This window comes from Cryptomeria japonica, chromosome 1, assembly GCF_030272615.1.
Source record: "Cryptomeria japonica chromosome 1, Sugi_1.0, whole genome shotgun sequence".
NCBI lineage: Eukaryota > Viridiplantae > Streptophyta > Pinopsida > Cupressales > Cupressaceae > Cryptomeria > Cryptomeria japonica.
The window spans coordinates 81,819,207-81,825,623 of NC_081405.1; the positions used below are offsets into that span (position 1 = coordinate 81,819,207).

Consider the following 6,417-nt stretch of genomic DNA (forward strand, 5'->3'; position numbering starts at 1 on the left):
CTCTCCCTCTCTCTCTCCCCTCTCCTTATCCTATTCTCTCCCTCTCTTCTTATCCCCTGTTCTCTACTTACCCCCTCTCCCCATACTCTCTCTCTCTCTCAATCCTATTCTCACCCTCTCTCCCTTCTCTTTATTTCCCTCTCTCTCTCTCAATCCTATTCTCACCCTCTCTCCCTTCTCTTTATTTCCCTATCTCTCTCACTCTCTTCCTATCCCCTTCTCTCTCTATCTATAACACTCTCTCCCTCCCCCTCACCTTATCCCATTCTATCCCTCTCTTCCTACCCCCTACTCTCTCTCTCTATCCCCCTCCCTATCTCCCTAGTCTCTCTCTAATTCTCTCTCTCACCCCCTCTCCTTATCCTACTCTCTCTCTCTCTCTCTCCTTTTCCCAATCTCCCTCTCTCCCTCTCCCTCCCTCCCCCTCTCCTTATCCTATTCTCTCTTTCTTAATCCTATTCTCACCCTCTCTCGCTTCTCTTTCTTTCCCTATCTCTCTCTACCTCTCTTCCTATGCCCTTCTCTCTTTGTCTCTAACTCTCTCCCCCTCCCCCTCTCCTTATCCTATTCTATCCCTCTCTTCCTACCCCCTAATCTCTCTCTCTCTCTAACTATCTCTCCCTCTCCCTCTCCCTATCCTACTCTCTCTCTCTCTCTCCTATTCTCACCCTCTCTCCCTTCTCTTTCTTTCCCTATCTCTCTCCCTCTCTTCCTATCCCTTTCTCTCTTTGTCTCTAACTCTCTCTCCCTCCCCCTCTCCTTATCCTATTATATCCCTCTCTTCCTACCCCCTAATCTCTCTCTCTCTCTAACTCTCTCCCTCCCCCTCTCCCTATCATATTCTCTCTCTCTCTCTCTCTCTCTCTCTCTCTCCCTCTCTTAATCCTCTCTTCCTCTCCCTCTCTTAATCCTATTCTCACCCTCTCTCTCTAACTCTCTCTCCCTCCCCCTCTCCTTATCCTATTCTATTGCTCTCTTCCTACCCCCTACTCTCTCTCTCTCTCTGAATCCTATTCTCACCCTCTCTCCCTTCTCTCTCTCTCTCTCTCTCTCTCTCTCTGAATCCTATTCTCACCCTCTCTCCCTTCTCTCTCTCTCTCTCTCTCTCTCTCTCTCTCTCTCTCTCTTCCCACTTCCTCTTTGGTTCCTAGTTCTACATAACCCTCTCTCTTCCCACTTCCTCTTTGGTTCCTAGTTCTACATAACCCATACAGGTTATGCAAAACTAAGGCAAAACTTCTAGTTTTGCATAACCAGTACGGGTTATGAGAAATTGTTTCTCAAAACTCATACAGGTTTTGAGGAACTTATTTTTTATTATTAAATATAATGTTCAGGTCAAAACCCGTATGGGTCTTGAGGAACTTTTATTATTATTATTATTTTTTTTGGCTAGGCTTGGTTTGTTTTGTCTTTGAATATCCTTCAAATGACAAACATAGCTTATTCCATACAACTTTAGCTTCTTTTAATACTTTTAATCTTCCAAACATTGAATCACTTATATAACTAAAAATTATAGCTCGAGCCTTCACATTAGTCTCCTTTGACTTTATCTCATCCAGAGTTGGAGGATCACCTTGGAAGGGTGTATATCCAATATGAATGATTTCCCACATTCCATTATGTAATGTCTCCAAATGTGATTCCATTCTCTCCTAGTATGCAAAGTTTGTACCATCAAAGGGTGGTTTCTTGTTATGCATGTCCTATGCCATACCGGATCTACCTCAAGTGGTTAAGCTTACTCAAGAGGAACCTTTCTCTGATACCAATTGTTGAACCTACAGTAGGATTGAGAGGGGAGGGTGAAGCAGTCTTGAATAAAAATTATTTTAGCACATAAACAATTAATCAACAACACATATCCAACACATGAACACTGATATTTTCTACATGGAAAACCCAAATAGGAAAACAAAATGGTGAAAAATTGCCCACAAAATATATCCACTATGTCTATCAGATTACAATGAAGGAGATCAATTCTCTGAACTTGCAGACCAAGGCTAACTTCTCTTGGGGCAAGATACACAAGAAGACTTGCAAACCTAATGCTAATTCCAATAGGGAAAGATACAAAAATGATTTGAAAAGAAGGATCTCTTGATCATGAAGTTGTCCTTGAACTCTGCATCAAGTGACCAACATCAATTCACATTTTGCTAACCTCATCTGTCAACATATTGTCTCATACCTTTGACACAATCTAAAACAACTTGCATATCATTTGAACTCCACTCATTTTCTCTTCTCTTCACTAAAATTTGCTGATTATCTTCACATCACACACATCCTCTCTCACACTCTTCTCTTCACCATTATCAACTCAGTCATAGTCATTCTTTATATACAAGATAGATCATAAAATCTTGAATCGAGTCAATCGAAAAAAATACATCTTTCAGACCAAAATAAACATACTAATCCACTCCAGGAGAAAGAGGAGACCAAAACACATCTTCCTAAGCTCAATCCACTAATCCTCATTCACTGGAACAAAATTTATAACATCCCAACATGCAACGCATCCATATAGACAATTAATGGGCCAAAACATATTCTCCAATGAAAATAAATCTTATTTGGATCTCCACACATTATGATGAGACCCATAACACATCAAATTACCTTCCACAAATCATATCCAGACCCAAAGATAGGTTTAACATAGAATATCACAACTAGGTATGAAATATGCCACAACATCCAGAGAACACAAATATATTTCTAGAGCACAGAACTATCACATCCATAATACCAAAATCATAACCAAAGAAGATAAAAACATCAACAACACTTTCCAGACTTGAACACTTCTGAAACAACCAATAGAACAACTACAACACCAACATAGCAAGATATCTTTGCACCATAGGCATTGTGAACCAACAATTATCTGGAACAAGTTTGACATCAATGACAACCACACACACACATATACACATGGGTATATTCTAATCCTTTATTAAATTAGTTATACACACACACACATACATATGAGCACAAATGACATATCCAAAATGATAGTTTGAATCCAATTTGTTCCAATGATCTTTTCTCAACCTCATCCATATTATCTTAGTGTGAAAATCCTTCCACACTAATCTTCAATTTTTGAAAGAATTAAAAAAGATCTATGGGGCCATAAAAAACATCCTATCCTCTAACCTTGAAGCTCCTTTTTGAAAAGAGGTTTGCATCAAGATATAGTCTACCATATCTTTCCCCTTACTTGCTTTTGTACCTCCATAATGGTGGTTTTGCAATCCCCATTAGCAATTGGTACTAGTGGCGTGTGTTATGACACTATTATTTTATTGATGGGGAGGATACTACTTTGATGATGTCTCAAGAGGGAAAAAATTAATTACACCTTTCAAGTTGAGGAGAATATGAAGCAAATATAACTCTCAGATTCAAAGAATTCTATATTAAATATGTTTCCCTAAAAGTTTTGAAAGATAGACACTTAAAGAAACATTTATTTTTATAATTTATGCTTTAATATTATAACAAGGTACAAGGGATGTAAGAGTGTCATGGAGATGCATGGTGTGAAGGTGTCATTTTTATGCTAGTTAATCTCTCAACAATTTTACAAATTTCATCCTATAACAAAACATTTGTTGGTTAATTGAATTACAAATAATCAAATATTCATTCAAACAAAAAAAACATATCATACAATTTTTCTCTTTTAAAATAAAACAAATTTTACCATTTTTTTTATGTGTCTAATGTAACAAAGAACACCTCTTTTAAAGTATCACTTACAACTTTAATATTATAACAAGATACTAGGAATGTAAGAGTGTCACAAAGATGGCATGGTGGGAGGGTGCCATTTTCATGTTGGTTAATCTTTTAACAATTCTACAAATTCACCTTATACCAAAACATATGATAATTAAATAAATTAGAAATAATCAAATATTCATTAAGACAAAACAAAAATTATACATTTTTTTTCTTTTAAAATATATATTTTACCATTTGTATGTGTCTAATATAACATAGAACAACTCTTATAAATTATCACTTAAAATTGTTCAACCTTATTTTTGGAGCATTACCCAACTGAAAAGCACTCAGCCTCAGCCCAAAAGCTAAACTATCTTTACCCACATGCTTGTTCTAACCAATCTATTCAAAGTATGTTTTCAAACATTTTTAGATTTACCTCACTTAAGCTTGACATTTTTGAACTTGAGATGGTTCCTAAATCCACCGTATCCTCCACTTTCTCTGTTTGAAAGCATAGCCACACTTAAATTCATTGCATCACCATCTACAAGTTACTTTTTCCTACCTACTAAATATTCTATTGACTTTAGTTCTTCAATGACGAAAATGACTATCCAACCCTTAGGATGCACCAATGAATAACTTACCTTCATACACCATAATTTATACATACCTTAAATATTAGTGCATCCTAGAAACTGAATAGCCGTTTCTTTCAATAACTACCAAGGTAAAAGCACAAAGTTGTGTCACACTTTTATAAAGGAAATGACCAATGTTGATTCAACTTTTTAAATTGAATCAATAGAAAGTGATATATATGGTTTGAATTTTAAAATGATGCAAACTAATAGAATGCATATTTTTTTTTATGTATTTTATGTTTGTAATTTTTAAAAAAATTTAAAAAATTATTTGAATATACTTTCTTATAAAGTAAACACTATAATTTAGTTGTTGATAAAATGCTGAAATTGAAGTTACACGAAGCGTCACACTTTATATAGTAAATTTTACCTTTTTTTCTTCAATTTTTTTGTGTATATTGATAACTTGAAACTTTAGTGCAAAAATATATTTTAAACTATTTTTTATGTATAGATATTTTTCAATAAATTTGAAAAGTCACGTATACTGAAATATACTCTTTCCATTCGGCGTCACCTTTTTTTTTAAATATTTATCCAAATTAGAAAATAATTATATAATCTTGACATAGACTCTTTTCTCTAGTGCTTTTATTTTTTTCAAAAATTTTAAATAACTTTTAGTATTTTTCCTTCACAAGATAGTCAACCTTATATTTTAGTGTTGATGACCTACTTTCAATAAAAATAATATATAAAATATAAAAAACTAATTAAAATATGAAAAATTATATACATTGGAAAATTCACTTATAGATCTTAAAAAAGGTATTTTTACATTTCAAAAAAGTTATTTATAAGAGTAAGAGTTGTGGAAACATCGAGTTTTTCAAAAAATAAAATAAAATTGGTAATTAGACTTAAAGTGATATAAAATATACATTTAGTAGATAATTTCAATTGAAAAAGTTGTGGCCCATATATAACATAGCTATAATGAATCTCTATACACCATATGTTTGACTAAAATTAATTTTTAGTCAAAATTACTTAAATTCACTTATGCTAATAAGTTGACCTAAAAGTGACACACTTTTATGCTTTTACCCACCATTACTATCTACAAAACATTCATCCTACCACAATGGTTATGTTGCAGCTCAGGAAGTATTGCACAGTTGAAGAAGCTCTTCTATCATCTCTGGAGCTCTGTCCTCATCTCTATCATTATTCACTTTCATTGGGGGAATTTCAACTTTCATGACCCAGGTGGATTCATCTTCTCCACCACCACCCACTTTGTTTTGCCAGATTCCCAATTGATTGGATTTCTCATTGTCTAACTTCAGGCAGATAAAAGAAGGGGAAGAGAATATGGAGCCCTCCTCCTTAGCAACATATGCAGAAAAACCTTTTTCATGGAGGCCATATTGAGATGGCGGAGCTTACAAATCATTTCGTGGACAAAACTCTTCTCTCTCTGAGTTATAATTATGAGGAAGATTTTTGTTGCAACCATGACCACGCACAATTACAGCAGCTTCATCATATGCACAAGCTGCTTCTTCCACTGTTTCATATGTTCCAAGCCACACCCTCTTCTTCCTACAATAACAATCATAGATGATTTCACGAAGGATCTAAAACTAGTGAGCATACTGGTTTAGATTATATATAAGACCCAGAAGAATGAAAATAAAGATAAACACAAGTATTAAAGAATATACAGGATTGGATGACGAATCTCAGCAACCCAAGAGCCCCAGGGGCGTTGTCTCACACCACGATATTTCTTTATCCCTCCCATTTTCTCTTCTTTTGTATAAGAATTCAGAACCCAGAACCAAATATCCGTTGAATTAATGTCTTTATAAGAAATCTTTTTATTTTCAAATCTATGATAACTTAGAGAAAATAAAGTTAATAAGGTACGACGTAACTATCTTGTAAGTTGGGAGATCAAATCCAACCATAACATTACTATTCAAAGCTTCGATAAAGAAACCAAACATGAAAAAATGTAATGGTCCTAAAGAATTGATGTAGGCGAGAGCTTGAAAATCTGTGTATGCATTTATATATC

General features: G+C 34.5%; 1 protein-coding gene across 1 annotated transcript; it reads right to left on the reverse strand.

Moving 5' to 3' along the window:
* Positions 1-5,358: 5,358 nt before the first annotated feature.
* Positions 5,359-6,169, reverse strand: LOC131041938 (ethylene-responsive transcription factor WIN1-like). Its single transcript, XM_057975207.1, has 2 exons — positions 6,062-6,169; positions 5,359-5,939 (listed from the first exon to the last, which is right to left on the reverse strand). Exons 1-2 carry the CDS (start codon positions 6,139-6,141, stop codon positions 5,780-5,782), a joined length of 240 nt encoding a protein of 79 aa, XP_057831190.1. The 5' UTR covers positions 6,142-6,169; the 3' UTR covers positions 5,359-5,779.
* Between the last annotated feature and the right edge of the window lie 248 nt (positions 6,170-6,417).